Raw genomic sequence first — 27,223 nt, forward strand, 5'->3', positions numbered from 1 at the left:
AGGAACACACCACTATTCAATCCATCATCCGAAAATGGAAAGAGTATGGCACAACTGCAACCCTACCAAGACATGGCAATCCACCTAAACTGAGAGGACGAGCAATGAGAGCATTATTCAGAGAAGCAGCCAGAAGGCCCATGGTAATGCTGGAGGAGCTGCAGAGATACACAGCTCAGGTGGGAGAATCTGTCCACAGGATGATTAGTCGTGCACTCCACAAATCTGGCCTTTATGGAAGAGTGACAAGGAGAAAGCCATTGTTGAAAGAAAGCCATAAGAAGTCCCGTGTGTGAGTAGCCACGTTGGGGACACAGCAAACATATGGAGAAAGTTGCTCTAGTCAGATGAGACCAAAATTAATCTTTTTGGCCTAAAAGCAAAACGTTATTTGTGGTGGAAAACTAACACTGCACATCTTCCTGAACACACTATCCCGGCCATGGGACATGGTGGTGTCAGCATCATGTTGTGAGGATGCTTTTCTTCAGCAGGGACAGGGAAACTGGTCAGAGTTGATGGGAAGATGGATGGAGCCAAAAACAGGGCAATCTTAGAAGAAAACCTGTTAGAGTCTGCAAAAGTCTTGAGACCAGGGTAGAGGTTCACTTTTTAGTAGGACAATGCCCCTAAACAAACAGCCAGAGCTACAAAAGAACGGTTTGGATGAAAGCATATTCATGTGTTAGAATGGCCCAGTCAAAGTCCACACCTAAAACAATTGAAAATCTGTGGCAAGACTTGAAAATTGCTGTTCACAGACGCTCTCCATCCAATCTGACAGAGCTTGAGCTATTTTGGAAGGAAGAATGGCCAAAAATGTCACCCTCTAGCTGTGAAAAGCTGGTAGAGACCCAAAAAGGCTTGCAGGTGTAATTACAGGGAAAGGTGGTTCTACAAAGTATTGACTCAAGGGGGGCTGAACACAAATGCACCCCACACTTTTCACATATTTATTTGTAAAAAAAAATTGAAAACCATTTATCATTTTCCTTCTACTTCACAATTATGTGCCACTTTGTGTTGGTTTATCACATAAAATACATTCATGTTTTTGGTTGTAATATGATAAAATTTGGAAAATGTCAAGGGGTATAAATACTTTTTCAAGGCACTGTAGTTGTTCTGGGCTAATGAAGCTAGATAAGCATAAAATCCATTTCTAGTGAAAGTATTTTTTTTTTTTTTGCTAAAATAAAATAGGACATTTTTCTATGCTTAAAATTGCCACTGCTCCTTGTAGTGACAACTGGTGGATCCAGCACTGCAGTAGACTGGTCACCTCTTCCTGATGCCAACAAGTGAAGCAGTAATGTGGAGACCTGAAGAGTCTAGAGCAGTGATGGCAAACCTTGGCACCCCAGATGTTTTGGAACTACATTTCCCATGATGCTCAACTACAATGCAGAGTGCATGGGCATTGTGGCAAATGTAATTCCAAAACATCTGGGGAGCCATGGTTCACCATCATTGGTCTAGAGCAAAGGTCTCCAAACTGTGGTCTTCACTTCCTCCAACTGACAGCCTTGATGGCGTATTTCTCCCATTGATACCAACAATGAGGCACTATTTCTTCCACTGACATCATTGATGGGGCACTATTGCTCCAACTGACCCCATTATGGGGCAGATTTTCTCCCACTGATACCAACAATGGGGCACTATTCCTCCAACTGACACAAATTATGGGGCACCCTTCCTCCCACTAATATCAACAGGGCACTAAACCTCACATTTAAACCAACGATGAGGCATTGTTTACACCAACTGATGCCGGGACATTTTCTGCTCGATTGGTCACAGTCTTGACCCCCTGGTAAACTAGCCCTTTGCTTAGAAAGTTTGGCGACCCCGGTCTAGAGGAAGTTGGCCCTGGGCTCTTAGCTTAGACTTTTTTTTTTTTTTTCAACTAACCAAGCAATTCTTTGGAATGGGCGGTGGAGGCAATGAAGAGGGGAAGTTAATGCTTGGGGTTTCACTTTAAGCTTGTACTGTTATCGTTACAGATTTCCTTTGAGGAATGACATTTGAAATCTAGTTGCTATGGGCAATCACATTTCTTTTTACAACATTTTGCATGCTTGAAGTTCAGTGATATTTCTCAGAACTATAAAAATGACTCTTGCTCAGACTACACATTTTAGGGAAACCAATTTAATAGGTGGTCAATATACAACATACTTCAATTAAAAAGCAACCTTTTGGAGGTGGGTGAAGACAGGGCTGCTGTTAGAAATCATGGAGCCCTGTACAGCCTAGCTGACAAGAACAGTCACTCAAGCCTAATGAGCTGCATAAACAAACCACCCATTCATGCAACCAGAATACCTGTGAGAATGAGCCCTTAACTATGTTTATTTATTTTTTACAATGTTTGTTTCATTTTTTGGATAGCTCTGTGGAGGTTGGTTAAATGTTAAAGGTCTGAAATGTCACCTGTCTCACTTTTGAGACAGAGAAATATTGAGGACACAGATTCCTCAATACTTTCTTTACAGTGCAAGCTACAGAGTGAATGAACAGGAAGTGTTCAATACGGAGGCCCCCTGTTCATTCATAAACTGCATTTATAAGCATTTGTAAACACAGGGAAAGCCACAGGGGGATTGGTTTCAGTAACTACACCCACGCCTGGTCTTGGCCCTCCTGTTGAACTTATGAGGCCTGGGGTCCTGTACAGGAGGGAAAGTGTTACACCCCTTATCAGCAGCCGGGGGTGAAGATGTCTCTGTGGCATAGATTTTACTTTATTTAACAGGGAACCTTTTGTTGAGCTCTGGCCAGTTTGTGTTCTGCATCTTGTAAACCATAATCATCCAGATTGAATGCCTGGAGCAAACGTTCAGTACTCTGGCTTTGCATAATGCAATTTGAAGTTAAATTGAAAAAATGTATCCTCCATTTACTGCTCATCAGTTATAATTCTTTTTCCCCCCCCTTCTTATTTATTCTTTAAGGAGACCATCACTAAAAATAATTCCAGTGCTACAGCGTTGCAAAGACTTCCTGGCCTGTCATAGAAGAAATACACTAGGAGGCTACAAGTATGTTGAGTTTAGGGATTTCCAGTGAAGGGTACTGATAATGCTATGGCATATAGACATTTTGGATAATTGTGAGCTTCCCATGTTGTAGAATTTTTTTTCTGTTCCAATATGATTGTGCACAAGGGCACTAAGGCCCTTTCCACACAAGGCAGACTACACCAGGAGTCCACCTGCTCGGTGGGGAATTTGTCCGCTGATCTCCACTAAGCAGGCAGATGGCTGGTCTGTGTCCTCTCAGTTTATGCAGAGCAGACACAGCCCGCTCTCCTCTACAGTCGGTCGGATGTAAACTGACCGCTTGTCAGTTTACATCCAATTGCCGTCTGATCCACTAGATAGATGGAAAACAGATCCACATTGTTCTGTTTTTAGTGGATCGGGAGTATGTCGATGGGTGTAAACGGACATATAACATATTTGTTTATATCCATTGCTCCATAGAGCAAAATGGAGGGTTTGATCAGGTCGCCTGAAATACTGATCCATCTTTCCGCTTGTGTAAAAGAGGCCAAAGCCAGCGCCATAAAGACAATTTGTGAGGAACACAAGTGGCCTGCATACAGCCCTGATCTCAACCCAATTGGAATGAATTAAAATCTAGGGTGTGAGACAGGTCTTTTCATCCAACATCAGCACTTGACCGTACCAACACTCTTTTGGCAGAATTCCCACAAGCATGCACCAAAATCTTTTGGAAAACTCTATATTAATGCCCATGTGTCTGAAATGTTCTGCAAGCTCAAACAGGTGTCCTCAAACCTTTTGCCATATATGCATATAGGCTACCACTGCTGACCTTTCCTTTTTAAAATGATAATTGCTTATAAATAAATTGCTTTTATGCAGATACATTGGCTTTGAGACACTGACAAGTGATAGTGATAAAGAAATCTAACCTTTCTCTATTTGTTTCATTGCCCACAGTAATGTGACTCATATGTGTAGAAACCAAGGAACCCACATATTTCTCCCATGACAGGTTGAGAGCAGGATGAGCATAGATGCAAAGTATTTTGGGTTGTGTAATAAAGGAATCGTCTAATTTGCATGTCTACAACTTTTTTGGCATCAGAAATGATAAACGTAACTGGTTCTATTCAGGGTTTCCCCCATTCTGATACATAATAGGGAAGAAAAAAAAAGTACAGGAGACATTGTGAGATGGTCAGGTCATGCATGGATGTCCCAGCCTCCTCTAATATCTATGGGCAACTAGGAGGCTGTTCATTCAAGGTTTAGGTTTCTTCTTTGGAGTTAGAATACTTACTATATATTCACAAATCACTTGGCCTCCGATGACACATCTAGGTAAAACTAACCTTGCAGTGCCATTGGTCTGTGCTTCCACCCAAATTGTGTATTGCTGAAAGAGATGGATGCTGATTGGCAGGCCCGGACTGGCCACAGGGCACAACGAGCAGTTGCCTCAAAATTGGGGGGGGGGGGGATTTTGCCAGTAGGGTTGAATGGGGGGGGGAGAAATTGTGCTCAGAGGGGAAATTTGAGTGGGATTTGAGCTATTGGGGGGGGGGGCGGCGTCAGGGATTTGAGCTTGGGGAGGGGGGGATTTATGCTTAGGGGGGTAAGCAATTTGGCATATTGGCTCTAGATGACCTCCTTGTAGCAGCACTGGACAGCGGCATCACTACTCCTGTCAGCCTAGCCCTGGTACCAGATGGAGATGGATGCTGATGGGCCGGGGGGGGGGGGGAGAATTTGTGCGAAGATCAGAATTCTTGTTTTTTTGGGGGGGGGGATTTTGCCTGTATGGTTGAATGGGGGGGGGGGGGTATTTGTGCTCGGAAGGGAAATTTGAGTGGTATTTGAGCTATGGTGGGGGGGGGATTTGTGCTGGGGGCATGTGGGGGAGAGATTTGAGCTTGGGGAGGGGGGGATTTAGGCTTAGGGGGCAAGCAATTTGGCATGTTTGCCCTGGGCTCTAGATGACCTTGTAGCAGCACTGGACAGTGGCATCACTGCCCCTGTCGGACTAGCCCCAGTACCAGGACCGGAACGAGGGGGGGGGGCAGCATGCATTTAATTCTATAGGTGGGGAGCATGCTTGAACTTACTGCACAGGCTTAGCACTGCATACTGTTTGTCTAGAGGATCACCATCACACCAGGTGGCTGAGTGTGGGCTCTGGGTAATAGGCACATCCCCTTTCCACCCATTTCCCCAGAGAAGATATGGGAAAAGCTCTGCCCTATCGGGTCCTACAATGCTGTTGTCAGGGGGCAGTGCCCGATCGGGTAAAGTGTGTGCAGAGGATGCTTCAACAGTTGAGAGTAGTGGACCTGTTCTATGCCGGTGAACCAATTATATATTGGAGACCCTACCCTGTACCAGGGATCCATTCTATTCTCAAGACCAAGTTATATACATAGATCCAAGATCTGAGTGTGCTGTATTTATTCTCTAGGAAGAGTATGACCTATAGTCCAGAACTATACAATGCAACACTATGAGGGGTCACATTACATAGTCATGGTGTCATATGGGGGTTCCAGTGGTGGGGGTTGAAGTATTGGTATGGTGGTCTCCAATAATGATGTAATCTAGATGTAGTGTTGTATTGGTGTCATATGGTGTAGTTGGTGGCCTGTAGTATTGGTGTATTGGGTTGTAGGTTTGGTGGGCTATGGTGTGGTATAGTGTAGTAGCCATGGAGTGTGTGGTGAAGCATTGGTGGTCCGTAGCAATGGTGTGGTTTTCTGTCAAATTTCTGTGGTAGTCCTGGGCTGCTCAGTCTAAATACCTGGGCCTATTTTTTGTTCCGGTCTGGGCCTGCTGGTGGCTGAATCAGTTGCTGGCATTCTAGAACTGGAGTACACTAGTAAAAGAGCATTCAACTCCATCTACCCCTACCTTGAGGCAGCAAGTCAACTCAATCTTTCTGCTACATCCCTTATAATGTAAAATAAAGTTTTTAACGTGAAGCCTCTTTAACCATAGTAAGTGGGCAAACTTGCAGAGGAAAGGTCTCTACAAACTCCAGAAAAAGCCAATAGTGATTAATTGAAGAGGAAGTACAGACACCAATGAAAATCTGGCATGTTCTCGCCAACTCTTCCTCACGTTATCCCAAATTTAAAAAAATTATAGGCGGTGGGCTTGACTATCCTATAGCCATTACACAGATAAATTAGGTCTCACACATCCTGTTGGAATTTTTATTTGTATTATGTAGATATCAGCAGAAGGTCAGACTACAAGATAGCAGGACCTGAGCATGGAATGCCAGCATGGAAGGCTCACTGCTGAAGTCCCAGAGAGAGACTTTAGAAAGCCACAGATGGTAAAATCAGGAAGTATCTAACCAAAACCAAAAAAGTGTCACTTTCCAGCAAATGGTCTAACAAGTATTCAACAGACATCTAAGCCTTGGATGATTCACTCAATTAAACTGACCATGCTCTAATAAAGATTTCCCGCTATAAAGAACAAATCATTCTCTTCTGCGCCTGGAAAAAAGAAATGCATAAAAGTTGCCTGCGTTCTTAAATTTTTGATACTCAAGAAACAGAATTCTGGTAAGAAACTTGCATGAGCTGCACAGAAGTTATAAAAAATAGATATATTCCTCATTTACAGTCACAAACAGAGAGAAAGGCATCTCTGAAGCTAGTGCAGCACAGAAAGGTATTTGTCCATAAGAAGTCCTAACCAAAGCCCTTCTGAATTTTATCAGTATACATAGAGGCAAGTCCATCGATGCATCAGTCCATCGATCTGCAGCGTCCTCCACATGTAATTTAGGTTCACTCCATGGTTTGTGCCATCTACGTTTTACCTTTTTCTTCTGCCGCTTACATAAAGGCTCAAGTGCATGTTTCATCATTAAAAAAATAAAAAATAAAAAAATTGATCAGTAATAGCCTTCTTTCCTGTTTCTTGTATCCACTTTTACTACCCCTTCATCTTGCACCAGTTCCAAGTCATCACCGTTCTCCTGTTCGCCACCCCGCTCATCCTGCCAGTAAGAGACAATCAGAAATTTGGAACAAAAGTTATAATCACAGGTTTACACTACATTCAAAACAAAAATAATCTTAATTTTTCACTTATGTACTTTTTGACAATCAATTGCATGGCAGTGTTCACGTGTTAACGAGAATAATGCTGCTAGGAAGTGAAAGCAGAATGATAGAGACAGGGGCGGACTGACAACTTATGGAGCCCCCGGGCAATGGAAGATTATGGGGACCCTGGGCTTACAGATGGCCATCACGCCTGGAGTAAGTAGCAAACAAAACATATAGAGTACAGTAGTTAGGATGAGTGCCACATCAGAGTCCTCCCTTACATTAAAGTCCCAACATACTCCCTATAAATCACAATTACGCAGAGTGCCACCTTATGGCAGAGCCCCCAGAGCAGTGATTGCGAACCTTGGCACTCCAGATGTTTTGGAACTACATTTCCCATGATGCTCATGCACTCTGCAGTGTAATCGAGCATCATGGGAAATGTAGTTCCAAAACATCTGGGGTGCCAAGGTTCGCAATCACTGCCCCAGAGTGTCACCTTCCATCAGTGTCCCCTATACACACACACCTTTGCACCTTAGTGCTTGGTATAGCAGGCAGCTGTCTGGAAAAAGCTTTCGATTAGAAAAAAATCCACTTGTTGCAGCCTCTATACTGCACAAGTGAGTCGTAGAGCCAGCGAAATAGTGAATTGCTGTGGTTGGCCTCAGATCTGGCAGTGGGGCATGTGAATAAAGGCCATGCTTGATGTGTGCCATGATATCACTGCACAGGTGTGTACTCAGACCTGCTGCCTAATCCAAGGTCGAGCTCTGCAGTGCACCAAATCAGATGGCTCCAAATGGCAGCAAGTGCCTTTTTCACAGGCATGGGGTTGTTAGATCGACTTCTGCTGAACATCAGTGGGCACACCAGGTTCATACAGTATACACACACACACACACGCACGCACAGTATACATACACACATCACGCAGTGCCCAAGTGGCCGAATGGTCAGTCCTCCCCTGGATAGAGATACAAGCTCATTAGTCTACTTTTCTTTTCACTGTCCAACAAGCTGGAGAAGAGACAAAACCTCTAAGGGTTACTTAAAGGGATTGTAAAGGCAGAAGTTTTTTTTAAAAGCCTTCTGTGTGCAGCAGCCCCCTCTCACACTTACCTGACGTCCCCCTCTGTCCAGCAATGTCCATCAGTCTCTCAGCTATCCAAGATTTTCCTTCCCGATTGGCTGAGACACAGCAGCGGCACCATTGACTCCCGCTGCTATCATAGTCAGCCATCCAATCAGGGGAGAGAAGGTGGGACCAGGGCTACGTGTCTGAATGGACACAGGAAACTGTGACCAAGCTTGGGTGCCTCCATAGCAAGCTGCTTGCTGTGGGGGCACTGAACAGGAGAGAGGAGCCAGGATCACAGAAGAGGGACCCGAAAAGAGGCGGATCCGGGCTGCTCTGTGCAACCACTGAACAGAGCAGGTAAGTATAACAGGTTTGTTATTTTTATAGAAAAAAAAGAGAAGACTTTACAATCACTTTAATTGTAGCAGAAAATAAATAAATAAAAGGTCTTCAGCCGTTTGGCAGAGCTGTGTAAATCTCAGGATGGCTTAGTCGAAGATACAAATCCTTTGGAAAACAAAATGTATCCCTTGTATGTATTTATTCTATGTATTTAGCAGTTTGCCTAAATTTTAGCTGTAAAAGTATAAACTAAAACGATTTTTTTTTAAGTTTTCAATAGAGTGGAGATGGATTACAACCCCTGTCCGTTTTTATTGCTGTCTGTACCCCCGTTCAGAAGATTCACCCTCTCGATTTGTCCTGTTTAACATGATCATTGAAGGTGAAAGTAAAAGAAATCCCAAAACTATGGGTTGTCCCGAGAATAGGGATATCCAATAGGCAGATCTGAGGGTCCCCAAAGAATGCCCCTAATTTTCAGGGATTTCCTCTTACTTTCTGTTTGGCTATGGGACAGGAAGTGAAGCAAAATCTCCCCAATGGAATGCAGATGAAAAAAAACGGTCCAGCGCAAATATTTGAGCGACTTTGACAAGGGACAAATTGTAATGCTTGTAATGAAAACTGGGTCAGAGCATCTCCAAAACGTCACCTCTTGTGGGATGTTCCCGATCTGAAGCAGTTAGGACCTACCAAAAGTGGTCCAAGGAAGGAAAACCGGCAACAGGGTCATAGGTGGCCAAGTCTCATCGATGCACATGGGGAGGAAAAGCTGACACGTGTAGTCTGAGCCAATAGAAAAGCTTCCATAGCTCATATTACTGAAAGAGTTAATGTTGGTTCTGATAAAAAAAAAAGGAGCCAGAATATACAGTGCATCACAGTTTGTTGGGTATGGGGCTGTGTAGCCGCAGACTGGTCAGGGTGCACATGCTGACCCATGTCCACAGCTAAAAGCAAACACCTATAATGGTCATTGTTAGCAACAGAACCAGCCCGTAGCACAATGGCAGAAGGTGGACTGGTCTGATAATGTTTTTTTTTCCCCTTTTACATGAGGATGGCCAGGTGTGTGCATCACTTACCTGGGAAATATGTGTAGCATAATATACTATCAAAAAAAGACAAGGCGGCAGAGGCAGTGAGATGGTTTGTTTAGTCCATGCCACTATGGGTCGAGGCTGTTTTGGTGGAAAAAAAGGATCCACTCAATAGTAGGTGGATAGTCCTAATGTTACGACTAATCACCATCTATCTTTATGGCCGTAAGACAGACTGTTACCTCTTAGGACCAAATATCAGTTTTGGGTGAACACCAGCAAGATCACCATATCTATCCAAAATATCAAATTGAAGCAAACTGATCATACAAACAGAACTGTAAAAAAAAACAAAAAACAAAGTATGCCATGTAAAATGGAGACCTTGGTAACACTTGCTGCTTATGATGTTGGTTCTTTTCCACTCAGCATTTATAGAAAGGTCAAACGTTCAGACACGCATCTAGAAAGTAATGTCCTTGAATTAAAATTCACATTTCAGGCATATGCACTTAAAACGCACTTCAATGATGCTGCGTGGTGATTAAATGCAATTACTATTCCATTTTGTGAACTGAAATCCAGTTTACCTTGAGAAAACTTAGGATAGGTTTGCATTCCTCAGACATTATGTGTATGGAAAATGGTCTATTTTAATCAAGTAGATGGTAACATGTTAGAAAACATCTTTAAATGCTTTCTGAAAAGAATTGATTTCTAGAGAGTTGTTAGTTATAAAAATGTATTAAACTATATGTACAAACTTGACTGTGAAGCTATATCACCTTTCCTTTCTTTATACTATAATGTTAGTCTAATAGAACAGCAGGATGTGGCTTTATTACTGAAATTACTAAGTGCAAGCAATTCATTTTGAATTGCCTTAGAGCTCATTCACATGGACAAACAGATCAGTATACCCAGAGGGCTGTGTTCATCTGCCTGGCAGCGGCAGGTGGTTTACACAGCCAGCCTGGTAAAATCAATGCTAGGCTAATGACTGCCTTGAGTGTACATTTGTGCAGGACCAGCATGGCTCTGAACCTAGACAGAGACTACGTTCAGAGCGATGCATCAGTCCTGCACAAATGTACACTCAGGGATGTAAGTGAAGATCCATTTAGCTGTTAGCCTGTCATTGATTTTAACAGGCTGGCTGCATAGAGTACCTGTACCTTAGGGGCAGATGAAAAAAAAAAAAAAAGCAGCTCCCCATGTGAAGGAGTCCTTATCTTGGGAGAGTCAGACTACAGCTCTTTCACACAAAGCAGCAACCCGGCTCTTTGAACACTGCTGCAGTTAACAGTGCTGCTCTGACAGCAAGGCCATTGATTAAAGCAGTGTTCAGGGAAGTTGTGTTAGACTGCTGAGAGCTCCTCAGTGTCCAGACACCTACTGACACTAAGGAGATTAGTGCCAGCTACAACTGAGGATAGTATACACGTAACAGCTAACCATAATAGTAAACACCGAATTACTCAATTTCATTCAGTAAAGTGGTTGCTTAGAACAGTGAAATTCACTGGTATAAGCAATCAGTGTTTTAAAAAAAAAAAGAATCTTGATCACTTCCCCAGAGTAGTAGTGTTACTCTAGTAACACTGTATTGCTCTGGTCAGTGTCTAAAAAAAAAAAAAAAAAAAAAAAGTAGATATTATTTATATGTAAAATAAGATATATCTATCTTCATTTTCCAAACAAGTGACAAAAAATAATCTAAATTTATATATATATATATATATATAACTTGCCACGCCTCATACCAAATACCTTGGACCTACTTTCTGAAAAGGGGTCATTTGGGGGATATTTGTACTGTCCTGGGTTTTTGGGCTGCAAGAAATTAGAAAGGCAGTCAGTACATTAAGACTGATCAATTTTCAGATTGCTGGTCCTGCACAAATGCAAGGGAGAAGAACCGGCAGAGGCAGAAGACATCAGCGGAGGAGGCAGAAGAGCCAGAGAGGGGACAAGAGAACGCAAGAGACGGAGCTGCCTTAATAAATTACTTTAAAAACCTGTGTAATGCGTTTTATTTTTTACACTTCCCCCCCCCCCCCCAATGTACCCCATACTCATTCACATAGGGTGGGCCCCCCTTGTTAAAGTGGGGTTTCCAGATTCCGATAAGCTCCCTGCCCACAGACCCCAACAACCAACAGACAGGGTTGTCGGGAAGAGGGACATGTCCTCATTAATATGGGGACAAGGTTCTTTGCCCCCAAAGCATCCCCCATGCCATGTTGAGGGCATGCGGCTAGGGAAACATTGATTTTCACACTTCACGTGACATGAGCTCCCAATGTCAGAGTGTTTTTGGTACTAGTATGAACCTGGCTCAAGGTATGACAGTGCCGAAAGCTGAAAATTGGTCAGGAAGGGGGTGAAAGTGCCCGGTATTGAAACAGTTAAGCAGGTTAAAGTTCTCAAAATAATCTGTGAATGAAACAAACACATTTACAAACCAGCTTTGCAGTTTCTATTCTGTGAGCTTTTAAACCTGAATCCTGTTAAATATCAGTTTCAGCACTGGCAAACTATGCAATTTGTCACAGCCCATTACAAACCTATCATCTAGAGTTCGAAAAAACAAAAAGTTGAATATAATATAAATAATAAATAATATAATATATATATATATATATATATATATATATATATATATATATATATATATATATATATATATATATATAGCAGGCATAGATGAGGATAATATTGTATTTTGTATTAGGCCATTTGCTGGACTATATGGCTACAATTACATGTAACAGAACAAGCCGAGGGTGGAAAGACAGCAGGAAAGCAGGGCCAGCTGGCATTTTAAACATCTCTGAATGCTTCATTGTTCATTCAGCAACAATTCAGAGCTTTAACTGCATTTCCTAAACAATTATAGTGTAATATTCACTTTCCGTGGGGTCAGACCTATATTTAGATGCACAACATATTAGCATATAACAGCAGTGTCCTGCAGAAGTTACTTTGTATGTGCTTCTAAAAACTGCAACCAGCCTCATCTAGAACGCCAGTCACAAATAGCTGCATGCCTCCAAAGACCCAAAATAAAAGAAAAGACGTAAATTAGTTCTGACAGCACTGAACTACTTGCAGGAGGAGTTCAAACTATTTGGTGGCTGTGCTTCCATCAATTACATGAGTGCGCAATCAGAGCAAATTGTGCTCAGAGGAACACGACTTTTGAGCAATACGCATAATAGAGCTTAGAAAGAAGACAAAAAATGTAAATAAATGTATAAAAGCCTAAAACAACGCAAGAACCCTTTAATGTTAGGGATATAATACTCTGAAAGGATAAGGCCTCCCTCCATGCAAAAATCTCAGCACAGCAAACAACTGCAGACTATTTTAGCATGAAGGGAGATGACCCTGAAAGTGCTTTGTAACTATACACCCGGCATTTTTTTACTGCTAAACACACACCTACAACTGTGAATGTATACCATTTTGTATCCACTGATCCCGACATGATGAAATTATTTTTGTTACAGTGCCTTGAAAAAGTATTCATACCCCATTAAAATGTTCCACATTTTGGCATGTTACAACCAAAAAATGTTTTTTTTTATTTTATTGGAATTTTATGTGATAGACCAACACAAAGTGGCACATAATTGTGAAGTGGAAGGAAAATAAATGGTTTTCAATTTATTTATTTTTTTACAAATATGTGAAAAGTGTGGTGTGCATTTGTATTCAGCCCCCTCTGAGTCAATACTTTGACAAACCACCTTTCACTGCAATTACAGCTTCAAGTCTTTTTGGTTAAGTCTCTACCAGCTTTGTACATCTAAAGAGTGACATTTTTGCCCATTCTTCTTTGCAAAATAACTCAAGCTCTGTCAGACCGGTTGGAGAGCATCTGAACAGCAATTTTCAAGTCTTGCCACAGATTCTCAATTGGATTTAGGTCTGGACTTTGACTGGGCCATTCTAACAAATGAATACGTTTTTGATCTAAACCATTCCATTGTAGCTCTGGCTGTATGTTTAGGTTCATTGTCCTGCTGGAAGGTGAACCTCTGCCCCAGTCTCAAGTCTTTTGCAGACTTATGCCCCATATACACGGTAGGACATGCCGACCACAAAATCCGTCGGAATATTTGACGGATTTTGGCCAAAACTAGTGTTGCATACACACGGTCGCACAAAGTGTTCAGAAAATGTGATAGTTCGGAACGAGGTGATGTACAAAAACGTACAATGGACTATGTAGAGGCCAGCAGCCAATAGCTTTCGTCTCCAAATTTTTTCTGAGAATGCGTGGCACTTTGTGCTTCGGAATTCTCTAGACCCAATCAGAAAAAGTCTGATCTAAAATTTTCCGACAACAAAATCCGATCCAGCTTTCAAAACTTTTTCCGTCGGATGATGGATTGAACAGTGCTCCGTAACATGTTCAAAGCTTGGGATATTTTTTTTTATTCCTAACCTAACCCTGCTTTAAACTTCTCCCAAACTTTATCCCTGACCTGTCTGGTGTGTTCCTTGGCCTTCAAGATGCTGTTTGTTTACCAAGGTCCTCTAAGAGCTTCACAGAACAGCTGTATTTATACTGAGATTAAATTACACACAGGTGGACTCTATTTACCAAGTGACTTCTGAAGGCAATTGGTTCCACTAGATTTTAGTTAGGGGTATCATAGTAAAGGGGGTTGAGTACAAATGTGTGTCGCACATTTCAGATACTTACTTGTAAAAAAATGTGAAAACCATTAATAATTTTCCTTTTCCTTCCACTTCACAATTATGTGCCACTTTGTTTTTGGTCTATCACCTAAAATCCCAATAAAATTAATTTACGTTTTTGGATGCAACATGACAGAATGTGGAAAATTTCAAGGGGTATGAATACTCTTTAAAAGCACTGTAGATGGGTACAAAAATACGTGTTTATTCTAGCAGAAATAAATTGAGCTCATAGCATCCTTTGAACAAGCATCGTCACCCTAGAGTGGCTGGATTACCATGTGAAATAAAGAAAACCAACTTAGACACGTAGGCACCTGACTCTTCCCCCCCCCCCCCCCCATTGGGCAGATTGAAAGCAGCGGGAGTCTAAAGGCCCGTACACACGGTCTGACTTTTTGACAACAAACATGCAAATTAGCTGTTTTGGAGCAACATCCGACTGTGTGTACGCTCCATCGGACAAACTTTTTCTGTTTTCATCGGACTTTTGTTGGCTCTGCGAACGGACAAACTTTTTGACAACAGAAGTCCGATGGAGCAAAGTCCTACCGTGTGTATGCAAAAGCATCGGACTTTTGTACAAGGTACAAACACGCATGCTCAGAACCATTGCAAACGATCAGACTACAATACAGAAGTTGACCAAAGGTGGCGCTGGAGTCATTGAACGTCCTCTTTTGAAGCGGCGTCAGTACGTTGTGACGTCACCACGTTCGTGTTTGTTGTCAAAAAGTCCGACCGTGTGTATGCAATACAAACTTGTGGACAACACACTTTGTACAAAAGTCCACGGAAAAGTTTGTACAAGTCCGACCGTGTGTATGGGGCTTTAGGCTGCCACTTCTATCAAATGCTGTGTTGAGGGAGCGAAGCGTCATCAATAGATGCAGACTGGGTGGCTTGGGAGTGCACACGCACGGGTGGTACTCGCTGAAGGACCTAGAGTGCTGGCGGGGGACCCCAGAAAAGGAGGATCGGGGCTCCTCTGTGCAATACTATTGCACAGAGCAGGTAAGTATGACTTTTTTTGGTTTGTTTAAAAAATAAAAAACAAAACACACAAACATAAGTTTATAATCACTTTAAAGCTTTAGCTCCTCTATCCTAGCAGTTTTGTCTGGTCAGTTATACAAGTGCTTTATGAGGGTCTCTCTCTCTCTCTCTCTCTCTATATCTATATATATATATATATAATTTTATTAAAAACACGACACTTTCGCTTTAAGAAGACTTCTCTATGAAAAGATTCCCCTTGAAATCACACTTTGTTGTGCACACTGTAAACATAGGAAGGCCTGATAAATGCAAACGCCATGCCCCTTGACTGAACCATCAGCCATGGTCCAGTATTGCTGTTATGCAAAAACAGGATATGCCAAATGAATATAAGGTATGTAACTTTGTTAGCTTTGCTTATATTTAATTATAATCAGCCTGTTTCTGCAAATTGCTTCAAAAGCCTTTTACACACGTCGTCTGGGAAGGAGAAGCGTATTCAAGAGAATGCAAGATCTACAACCAGAGAACAGGCACCCACATCCATTGATTTTATAGAGGAAACACAGCGTTCTCTTACTAAGCTAGAAAGTATATGCAAGTCATTCCTTTATACAGGGCCAATTTACCCCATTATGGTGCTGTAAGGGTACTTAATGTCCGCTGGGGATGTAGCCACCATACACTACATCTGAAAATGCAGGGGCAGAGAGTTGAAGCACAGCCAGCATGCCCAGAATGGCCACCCCCAAGGTCGTCTAGAGAGACAAAACGCATTGGGGTGGCTGCACACACAGATGAGGGAAGTGCTTGTGGTACAGCATCCCATACATTTACTGTACATTCTATTTCTTAGTGCTGGGCTGAGCGCTGTATATTGTGAGTTTTTTTCTAGCTTTTATTATTTTTCAAAAAAATTTTACACAATGAACAGCATCTTTTTCCTGTGCCTCTCAATACCAGGATTCACATGGAGCAATTAATGAGTTATACTGTTATTGGCATATATTTAGCGCTTAGGGGTTGTGATTAGTTCAACCACATTTTTACCACCCCCACAAAGTGACATGATAGCCACTCGAGTATACGTTGCTATAGCAACACAGCAGATTGAGTTTGACCAGCAGCACCGCTTCCAAAACTCTCTCATTGAAGTCAATGGGACCACTCCACAACAAAAGCTTGGCTTGTGGTCCAGAAGTACACTGGTATTCCACAGTGTGATCACTTTTCAGAGGGGCAGTGGGGATGGCCAGAGTGTGAACCTAGCTGTAGACCTTTTTTCTGAAGCAATCCTTTGTATCTGAAGAGTGGTTTGCCTCTGGGGGCTATTCTGGAAGCAGTGGATGAAGCACCTGGCACTTTTTGGAGTCTGAAATTTATATTGCAGCACATTGGGGTCATACACAACCCCCGAATTGGACAATTTATATGGTGGATGGACTCTGGAGGACTGTACTTTTTATATATACATATGTATCCATTTGTTCAGATACCACCTACAAATAGCAGCCATTTTGTAAAGCGTATGCTTCAAATAATTTAATAATTTTTCTATCTTGTTAGTTTAATCACTGGAAATTTTTTATTTTTTTTGCAGAGTTGGCTCATAGAGAGATGCATTTTAGTAAAGAAAAAAAAGAGGTACTTCATATGCTTAGAGAGCGAGATCGCAAAGCATGAGTGCCAGTGTGACCTAGAAGCCCAGAACAGGAAGGAGGCGGGGCAGTGGCACAAAGTCTCATCTATAGTCTCTAGAAAATTGTCAACCACCTTCTGCTGTACAATCCAGCAATGACAAGACTAAAAGCATGGGTTAATTTATTTTGACAGGGAAAGCAGTTCAAATGTGTCCCCATTTCCAGCCATTTGTCACGCCATTTATCTGGATAGGCCCTTAAGAAAAAAAAAGGAAGAGCTTGAGAAGTGAGTGAGGCCTCCGGAGAGACAAAACGGTTAATATTTGGTAGCTGAAGCAGCAGATCTGGGAGCAATAGCTCTATTAAACCCTCCCAGATATTCAAGGCTGCACAGCTGTTCCCTCCACTGAGCAAAATACCAGAGTGCAGTCCCAATCTTCCTGGGCTCGGATGCGTGAAGGTAACTTGGCTCAGGCAAACATTTCCTGGCCAACTCTTTGATCTAACCCTTCATACTACACAGCGATGGGGCTCCGCAAAAGGACTGGGTCTAGATTTAGAAAACTAAGCTTGCATGAAACAGGTAAAAATGCAAAGCTTTATTTAAAAGATTGGAAAAATAAAAAAAAACACATAATAATTCGGTGATAGAAATGCGTTGTAGCCATTTACTGATCGTTTTTTAGATTTGATGCACTCTTCAGAAAATAATTTTCATAAAAAATACACCACATTTCATGCCAAAGTTATTCAAGCAACAGGGTTGCTAGAATATGTGGGCAGCTGGTGCCTTAGACAGTAGCAAGGCACAGAGACAGAAGGACATGCTTGATTATGCATATCTCTGCAAAAACTGAGCATTGGCCCCGACTCTCCTATACCTCATTGCTGGTTAGTGAGACTGAACATCACAATAGGGCCTCAGCCATACAGGGAGTTTGGCACTTGTGCCTAGGATTCTGGCATTTTAGTGGGCACAGAAGAGGCTGAAAGCTGCCGCGGCTAAACAGTCGAGAGTGGTACTGGTACTAACCATTTGAGCAGTATGCACCCAGGGATGAATGCCTGGCATGCAAAATTCTCGTGTTCTGGGCATTCATCCGTGGGTGCATATTGTTCCAAGCGTGTTGGTACCCCTCGATGCAGCTTTTCTGTATCTCAGAGTTTTAGAGGCTTCTAGCAGCTGGGCTGGATGATGAGCCTGTACCTTCTGCTTGCAAGAAAGTGTCAAAATCCCATGTGCAGGGGTGGAACGCCCAGTGTGCATGAGGCCTAAAGGACCACCGGTGAGATGGAGACATGAAGTGTTTCTAGCAACCTAGTTTTCCCCTGCTGGACTAGCCCTACTGACATCACCAGTGACACCAATACAGTGATCAGTGCTAATGCTATACACCAGGGATATGCAATTAGCGGACCTCCAGCTGTTGCAGAACTACAATTCCCATGAGACATACCAAGACTCTAGAGCCACAAGCATGACAGCCAGAGGCAGGATTGGACTTGTAGTTTTGCAACAGCTGGAGGTCCACTAATTGCATATCCCTGCTATACACGGTCACTGTACTGTGTTAATTTTTTACTAAAAATCTTTGTTTATGCCAGCTTTGCAGAAACAGATGGTTCCCTCTGTACAGGGCCCTGTGTTGTCAACATGGGGCTTTGGGCTGTTATTGAACACAGCCAGTCAGCAGTTCTCGGCCATGAATCATTGGCTGGGACCTGCTGACAGACTCCCATGGTTTACAATCACAGCAGGTGTCTGTGGGGCAGCACACATGCCCTAAACCCAGAAACAGGTAGTGACCACTGTTGCCAACCGTCAGCATTTTTACTGGCAGCCAGTAAAAAATAAATTAAAAAAAACTATCACTGTTCAACGCCCTGCATGTAGATTAGGGGCCGGACGCATGGATTAGGGGCCGGACGCATGGATTAGGGGGGCGGCGCCCCTAATGGATGGGCTGCTACAGCTGCCCAGTCTAATTTCTTGCCCCCTTCCGAGTCAAAAAAATAAATCAGTTTTTCTGCCCTCTACCTTAAGACCCCTTTCACACCGAGCCGCCCCAGGCATCAGCAGTGCTATTTTTAGTGCCATTTTAGCGGCGCTATTCGGTCGCTAGCGGGGCGATTTTAACCCCCGCTATCGGCTGAAAAGGGCTTAAATCCGCCCGCAAAATGCCGCCGGAGTGGCGTTTTGCCGGCGGTATCGCAGAGCTGCCCCATTGATTTCAATGGGGAGCAGCGGTGGAAGAGTGGTGAGTTCACTGCTCCAAAGAAGCTGCTGGCAGGACTTTTTCGGGCTTTCACACTGGAGTGCATGGACCAGCTGTTTTAAAGCGTTTTGCAGGTGCCATTGTTAATGCTATAGTGCCCTGTAAAACGCTCCAGTGTGAAAGGGGTCTAAATCACATTGCTAATTGTAGGTTGTGCTTGTTTGTAACCGAAATACTGAAATTTGCACTTAAAACTGTAATTTTGTAACTTTCGGAAATGCCAGTAAATTTCACTCCGATGGGTTGGCAACACTGATAGCGATGTGGCTTTGCCTGTATGGGGGGGGGGGGGGAAGAAGTCATCTGAAAAGACAGAGGGATTGCTCTTTGCGGCTTCTCTTTAGGGGAAGCACAGCATGTATACTAATAGGCAAATAGTAACGTTATGTGCTCAAACATGGCTAAACTAAGGGGGAAATACGTTTTTAAAAACTTGAATGCATTTTGTTAACATTATTGTACAATAAAGCACAACTCAGGCCATATAGAAGCAGGGAAGGGTTAGAGCCTTTGCCAGGATTTTATTGCTGTCTGTATTCTCAATGGAGAGATTTACCTTTACATCTAGTTCTCCTGATGAGGACAATGAGGAATCAGTAGTGTATTAATTGAAATCATATTCGTCCCCTCTCCTCCTGTATGCATCGTCAGAATGTTAGACTGACAGCAATGCAGCATACCCTATAGCCTTGTTTAACGAACATTGCTGCCATCCTCTGCTTGAGTGCTGCTCTATATTGGATTACTGGAGGCTGATACAAATTAGCTGTATTAAATTAAATTAAGGTTTACAGAAACTGCTGCCAGATATGAACTTTTCATGTTGAAAATAACTCCCCAGTGTATAATCAGTGGTCTGGCCCCTGGGACCCAGTTATTCTTTCAGTGGGTATTGCCATCTTGTCTCTTGCACAGTACAGAGAAGATGAAGCTCTTACTTCTATTATTTTAAGCCCAAATGCCAAACATACCTCTGCCCTTATGTGCCTTTTACATTTATTTTTTACTTGTGTATTCAATTTTTAGATTCAAGACAATTTATATTTATGGCCTTTAGACTCTTTGTAGCCCTGATAGAGAGGGAGTGTCTGGCCCATGAAACCGGTTGATCACTGCTAGGAGTCAAGTTGGCTCCATGCACACTGAATCTCACAAAACGGTAGTTTTTTTGGAGCTTGGGGTTTTTTTGTTGTTTTTTTTTTTTTTTTTTTAACAGCCCATAAACTCCACTCTGTGTTGTCCATGCACACGTGGACGTTTTTGAATTTATCAGCAGTGGAGTTTATAGGCTGTTTTCTGAACGCCATAAAATTGCGTTCAGTAGTCGTTTTTCTGGCCACAAAAAACACCAAAAGCTCATAAACACTGAAACTTGATTAAAACGATCAAAAACGTGGCTAAAAATGCTAATAAACACTATTGCAAAAATGTTAAAAGACTCACTGCAAAGCTACTGGCGTTTTTAGTATGTTATTTTAATGTATAGTGCATGGAGCCTTAGTGCCCTCTTTGCATTGTATGTCCGCCCTTTCATGGACAGCTGTGCGTCACTGCTCCATACACTTGTTCGTGATAAGGGGGGAGTGGTTTGAGACAAACTTTTGCATAACAGCAACAATTCTGTTGAATCTGCTTAGGCCAGGTTTAATAGTTTGAGCTCCAGGAGGGGTGCCATTTTTAAATGAATGCCTGCAATCTTTTTTAAATATAAATTTTCCAATTTATATTAAAATACCACCTGGTGTTCCTGTCATTAAACTCCTCGATCAGCTACCTCCTGTTATCAGGCGACAACCCACTCTCTCCATCTCTCAGTTTTGAGTGTCTGTTGTCACATGGGTTTCCAATGGGGGCTGTCTACTTCAATGCACATTATACAGACATGGTCGGCTATTGTCACCATCAGAAATTCTGCCCTGAGAAATGCCATGCAGTCATCACTGGAGTGATGTAGACAGAAACTGGTAGCATAGGGACAACTGGAGATCAGTAGCACCGAAATGCAACAAAGGCTGAAAAAAGGTGAAAACAAGAACTCTATATAAAGAAATGGATTTATGATGCACAGTGCTTTAGCCAACTAAATGTCATCCAATTGGGGTTGAACTTTCCAACACTGGGGCCCTGAATAATTTTACCATTTGGTGAGGCCGCCATTTCATTTACTTAAAGAAAAAAAAAAAAAAAAAGGGAAGAAGATTGACACAAGTCTGCGGTTTCAGGATTTTATGCTGCCTTGTGATACAAAGGATCCCCTCCTGCAGGCTAAGTTCTTCCTAGCAGGCGCCTTCCCCTTTTTCATGGTGACAGCAAGACGTTCAGAGCCAAGGAATCAGCCCAGATGTGCGCTGTCACTTCTGAACGCACACAGAAACTGCAACGTGTTTGGAAAAAGACTTGTTAGGCGAGGGAGCTGCGATGCATGATAATGTGCACAGCGAAGCTTTACCTTCAAATCCAAAGAGAGTCAGCCCAAAGGACCATATGATGAAAATACGACAGGCACAAGGGTTATCGGAGGTGAATGGATTGTGCCAAGAGTCCAAAACAAAGCAAATTATTCCACTTCAGTCATTCACGTCCCTGGAGGAAAACCATTATTAATTATACCTACTGGGCTGTGTAATTTTATTATTGAAGGGGGTACACGTATTCCTTTATGTAAAGAAAGAAACCTAGGGGAAATTGACACATTATCTCTGCGGGTAGCACTGTATTTAAACTTCATGGTGCCCTGGCGGTACATGAACAATGCGTTTCTTTCCTGAGGCTGAACCCCCTTTTGTCCCATGCACCCTACTTCATGTATAAGGGAATTATCAAGCAGCCAACCAAACAAAAGGGCCTTGCGACTTCTCAGTAGTCACAATAAATGCCCCTCAATACAGTCCTTTGTATAGATTTACAAATGTCCAGAAAATACATTCAAAAAAGCGATCACAGTAATGTCTGGTACACATGAGGAGATTGATCTGACGAACGATCGTCCATTTTTTTTGCATGCTAGTCTCATATTGAAAATGAAGAGTTTATTAAAGTTACTAAAATTCTTATATGACATGTTGTATATTTGCATTTTATTTTCGAATGACAACTGTACTGATTAAAGTAAATTCTTAGAAACTATATATTATACGAGAAAATATCTTGTGCTTGTCCCATTGGATAAACTGTTGTCATCTTCCCTCGAAAGCTGCGTACTGCCGATCAGATTATCGTACGATTCAAAAGCGGTATTTTTCATATGTTTTCTGATTGCGTGTACGGGCCATTAATCTAGGACCTCTGCCAATCTAAACACTCTTCTCCTTTATCAAAGGTCAACTGGTCAGCTGTCCTGGGATCCCAGAGAAGTAGTTCTTCTAACCGGGATAGGCAAGAGGACGTCTGCCAACATTTGTGTTTAAAGTGGACCTTCACCCACTAGAGGCATCACTACTCCATCTAAAATGGCAACTTTTTTTTTGCTTATTTAATTTTCTCAATTTTTTCTGCCCGCTCCACCTCTTGGCCACCCTTTTGCTTAAAGCAGACCTTCAGTAATTTTTCAACTTTCCATCTATTAAATCTTCTACCCTTGTGGTTTTAAATTTTGGTAAGTAAACAGTGTTTTTTTTTGCCAGTAATGACCTTATACAGCCAACTTCCTGTTTGTCTGGTCATTATGCCATCATGCCCATCTCTCCCTCTCGTGATGCCGCGTACACACAATCAGAATTTCGGCCAGCAAAAGACCGATGAGAGCTTTTCATCGGAAAATGTGACCGTGTGTATGCTCCATCGGAAGTTAGCTGGCCGAATTCCCGCCAGCAAAAATTTGATAGCATGTTCTCAATTTTCCCGATGGAAAAAACTTTCTATTGGAAATTCCAATCGTGTGTATGCAATTCCGACGCGCAAAAACTCACGCATGCTCAGATTCAACTACGAGATGGAAGTTTTGGCTACTAGGTATTGAACTTCCTTTGTCTAGTCCCGTCGTACGTGTTGTATGTCACCGTGTTCTTGGTGGTCCGAATTTGGCGTGACCGTGTGCAGGCAAGACAGTTTGAGCGGAATTCCGACAGGAAAACCATCAGAGCTTTTTCCGTCGAGAATTACGAGCGTGTGTACTCGGCATGAGAGTTTGCCAGGAAGGCGGGGGGGGGGGGGGGGGGAGTCATAAGAGGGCCAATGAGAGCTGCAGGGCTGGAGGTGTGCCTGTGTAAATCCAGTAAATCCAGGAAGTGAACAGGCAGCAGCTTTAGCTGCCCACAGTTAAAATTGTTGCAGCCAGACTCAGTGGAGGGAGATTTCTGCAGCATATTTGGCAAGTACAGAATCACGGTATATATAAAATATGCAAAGTGTTTGGATGGATGCTTCAGAATGGCAAAGATGTTTTTATTACAAATTATGTGAGCAGACTGCAGTTCCTCTTTAAAGTGATTGCATAGGCAGTTTTTTTTCATCTTAGCCAATGAGGAGCAAGAGTCCTGGACAGCCAAGCCTGACACAACAGGGAAACGCCATTGGCTCCCACTGCCATCAAAGTCAGTGGGCCAATATGGAGAGAGGAGGGTGGGGCTGGGACACACGGAGCTGTGGCAAGCTGTTTGCTGTGGGGGCACTCAACAGGAGGGAAGGGTCAGGGGACTCAAGAAGAAGAGGATCAGGGCTGCTCTGTGCAAAACCCCTACACAGAGCTGGCAAGTATAACATGTTTATTTGTAAGCAAAAAATAACCCCCAGACTTTGGTATCACTTTAAGTATGAGGTCTGCTCTGAAGCCTCCCGTGATATGCAGGTCACATTTCCCATGATGCTGTAGGTTCTGTTCATGCAGCTGGGAGGAGGGCAGGCCTGGCATTATGTCATCAAGAAGCCAGGCTGCCTGAACCAAGAAGAGATATTGTGCACTTGATGGCATCAGCAACAAAGATGGTGGCATGGGACTCGGGGTGCACAATATCACAACAGGACAGTGCTGGATTAACTGGCTGAGTTTCTTTGATAATTGTGCAGAACATTGCCAAAAATGTAATGGAGGAAGAGGAGTACGTGAAGTTTATTTAAACCAGAACGCCATCCAATCTGCTAAAATACACAGATGAAATATATTTCATATGGCATATATTTATGTACCAAAGGATTTGTAGTTCTGTATTATGTACAGATATCTGCCACATAGAAGAGCCACTCTTTACAAATCTTGTACATACAGAACAACTTTGTTGGCCCTGAAGAAAGAGTTCAGAACTTCTGAAACGAGTCGGCTATATTAGTTTTATAAAGTCATGCCCATTTACATATGTAGACCATGCCAAACTAATTTACTCAAAACTAAACTGTTGTAAGGGGGGGGGGGGGGGAAGACACCATAATTTCTGCATATACATCAAAGCACAACACAGTATATACAAATGTAAAAATGTGAGAATGCTTAGGACTCTGGATGGATTTCTTTTTTTTTTTTTTGAGAAGAGAAATTTCCTCATAATCTGTCGTCATCTGAACAGATGTAACCATTTTTAGGATTCCACCTCAGCTTCTGTCCCTGTGACAACCATGTCAGATTTCTAATCACATTCTGCATCACAGACAATTGTCACCAGAACAAAAGGAGGTCTGGATGCCCCCAACTGAAAATGTGGGAATTGTGAAATAAAGGCTCCCCGATTCCGAAAGTCCTCTATGTGCAACGTATTGGGGTTGATTTACTAAAACCTAAAGAGTGCAAAACCTGGTGCATCTCTGCATAGAAACCAATCAGCTTCCAGGTTTTTTTGTCAAAGCTTAATTCAACAAGCTGAAGTTCGAAGCCGATTGGCTATCATGTACAGCTGCACCAGATGTTGCACTCTTGAGTTTTAGTAAATCAACCTCATTGTCTTAGTCCTGTCTGACTTTGTTATTTCCATCAAGAACTCAAGTTTTCACAGACAGAGGCCGATTTACTAAAACTGAAGAGTCCAAAATCTGGTGCAGCTCTGCATAGAAACCAATCAGCTTCCACGTATTTTTTTTTTTTTGTCAAAGGTTAATTGAAGCCGACGCTAGAAGCTGATTGGCTATCACACACAGATGCACCAGATTTTGCACTCACCAGTTTTAGTAAATCAACCCCATAGTTGCCAAAGATCTAGTGAACATGCAAGTTATCCCAAGTCAGACAGGTAAATCAACCTGTAATTACCCCGACTACTGAAACTTCTCTCCCCCATAGAAACACTGTAAAGTCATACAATTTCCTGCTCCTGGTCATCCTGATATCGGTCTTCTGCTTCTTCTCTGGATTTCAGCTCAGCGTCAGGTTCCTGGAATTATCACAAAGGGAAAATAAATGGCTGTCAACTGCTTCTATCATTTTATAAAGGATAAGAGAGGAGGGAAAATACAGCAGTGTATGTGTGGTGCAGCACTAAAGTACAGCGGCAATCTGCATGTTACAGACAATGTCTTTATTTGGGCTTTCCACCATTCCTCAGAGTGTAAGCACACAAAAAATAAACACTCAAATTAAAGCCGAAGTCTAGGTATGATCTTTACTGTAAAATAACAAAAGGCGTGCAGTGTTTCTCGTAATAACTAAAGTGGTTGTAAAGGCAAAAGGTTTTTTCTATCTTAGAGTGGTTGTAAATCCACAAAAAAAAACCCCCCAAAAAAAAACCTGCAAGACAAAAACGGCATAACTCATTAAATGCTCACCATAAATCGAAGCCCCCGCAGCCATCCTGGCACACCACTCTCCCCCGGAGTTATTTCTGGGTATCGCAAGCTACAACACTGATTGGTCAGAGCCGTGATGAGGTCGCTCCCATGCATGCGCGCAGGAGCCGCCGGTAACGGTGCGTCAGATGAAGCAACGGCATGAACAAGATATTGCTTCAGTGCGCATGTATCGAAGATGTCGGCGCATGCTGATACAGGGGATATCTCCTACTCCATGTAGGTTTACGAGATGTACATGGTAGCTACAGGTAAGCCTTACAACCACTTTAATGCATTCTTGAGGTCCCTCTGTCCACGTGTGTCTCAGCCCATTCTACATTCTCCTTCCCGATTGGCTGAGACACAGCAGTGGCATCATTGGCTCATGCTGTTGTCAAAGTCAGCTAGCCAATCGGGAGAGAGGGGTCGGGGTTCAGTGTCTGAATGGACACAGGGAGCTGTGACTCAGCTCAGGTGCCCCCATGGCCAGCTGCTTGCTGTGGGGGCACTGAACAGGAGGGAGGGGCCAGGATCACAAAAGAGGAGCCCGAGAAGAGGAGGTTCCGGGCTACTCTGTGCAAATCCACTGCAACAGAGCAGGTAAGTATAACATGTTTTTTTTTTTCCCTATAATAACAGATGAGACTTTACAATCACTTTAAATAACAGTCACAAAATGTAAATAAAGTCCTGATATATGAATCCATGACACCAAATTTTTAGCATAAAACTGGATAATTCCAACAATTTGTGTGAGAAGTCTAACCACTCTCCAGAAAGTGGAAAAAATCCAGCAGGAGATAATCACCACCCAATGCACCTGGGAACAATTCGTCACACATGTGCACCTTCACCAATCTATACACTCACCAGGTGGCAAATGATAATGCGCCTTAGATCATTACTCTGAAGTGAAGAAACATCTCGCCCTGGTATAATGGTAGAAAGGTGGTCCCTGATAAAGTTAAGAACTGTTCAAAAGAAGCTCACCCAAATGATGCTCATATAGTGTAGTAGTTTATTAAACTTAAATTCAAGTACAAAAGCTGCAGCATAAAAAACAAATAAGGCCAAAAACTTTACATAATCATCCACCGTTACTACCACGAGAACGCAATGGCAATAACGTCAGCACCTAGGCTCCTCCCGATACGTTTCGTGCACGTTCTCAGGGGATACGTCTATGTGACAAATTGTTCCCAAGCACATTGGGTGATGTTCAACTCATGCTGGATTTTTTCCACTTTCTGGTGCGTGGTTATAACTCATCACACACATTGTTGGAATTATCAGGATTTTATTTACATTTTGGGACTGTTATTTACTTATCACAAGAAACGCTGCATACCCTTTGTGGTTTTAGGCCTCTT

General features: G+C 42.6%; 1 protein-coding gene across 1 annotated transcript in view; it reads right to left on the minus strand.

The window, feature by feature from the left end:
* Positions 1-6,206: 6,206 nt before the first annotated feature.
* LOC143932986 (uncharacterized) overlaps positions 6,207-27,223 on the minus strand; it is a 163,622-nt gene continuing 142,605 nt past the window's right edge. The window contains 2 exon segments of the mRNA XM_077455909.1: positions 6,207-7,020; positions 25,388-25,459. Of these exon segments, the coding sequence (XP_077312035.1) occupies positions 6,916-7,020; positions 25,388-25,459 (177 nt within the window). The 3' untranslated portion in view covers positions 6,207-6,915.

This window comes from Lithobates pipiens, unplaced genomic scaffold, assembly GCF_037356315.1.
Source record: "Lithobates pipiens isolate NorthernLeopardFrog02 unplaced genomic scaffold, aLitPip1_a1.2 Scaffold_27, whole genome shotgun sequence".
In the NCBI taxonomy this organism is placed as follows: domain Eukaryota; kingdom Metazoa; phylum Chordata; class Amphibia; order Anura; family Ranidae; genus Lithobates; species Lithobates pipiens.